General features: G+C 51.6%; 1 protein-coding gene across 1 annotated transcript; it reads left to right on the top strand.

Annotated features, from left to right (window-relative positions):
* Position 1: 1 nt before the first annotated feature.
* Positions 2-543, top strand: Tco025E_08998 (uncharacterized protein; the record flags this gene model as incomplete). The annotated part of the gene is made up of 1 exon (XM_029375827.1): positions 2-543. A coding segment is annotated over one exon (542 nt), but the record flags the coding sequence as incomplete, so codon positions are not given.

Raw genomic sequence — 543 nt, forward strand, 5'->3', positions numbered from 1 at the left:
CCAAACAAGTGAGCCAGATATCTCGAAATTTCCTACTGTTGATTCACTTGACGACTTTTCGAAGGTATTGACCGATTACGGAACGGCCCTCAGCGATTTCTCATGCTTCACAAGGGAGCTTGTGGACCCCATTTTGCTGCCGGAGGGAAAAACTGTCCTGGATGTGTTCAAGGTTTGCTTCGACGATGACGCTTCCCTGTTGGAGGAGTATCATAAGGCGCGAAATGACACCAAACAAAAGTGGGAGCCGTGGCGACCTGCGAATGCCGGCAGCCCGCCGTTTTCGGGCCAAAGAAAATTCACGTGCACAACGACAATTAAGGCTGTGGTGTCCAAGTCGTGCCCATTTACAGAATACCAACGGTACGCGTTTATGAATGTTGGGGGCAATAAGCCAGCCCTGGTTGTGCAGCTGTCAGGGCAAGCTGAGGGGGTTATGTTTGCGGACGCTTTCCGTGCGGAGGCATTGTTGATTTTTACCCAATCCGATTTAGGCGTGGCCATGCGCGTGCTTGGTCACATTCAGTTCCTTCGGGATGTGTG

The sequence above is a fragment of the Trypanosoma conorhini genome (genome assembly GCF_003719485.1).
Source record: "Trypanosoma conorhini strain 025E chromosome Unknown Tco_14.4_contig_00941, whole genome shotgun sequence".
Classification (NCBI taxonomy): domain Eukaryota; phylum Euglenozoa; class Kinetoplastea; order Trypanosomatida; family Trypanosomatidae; genus Trypanosoma; species Trypanosoma conorhini.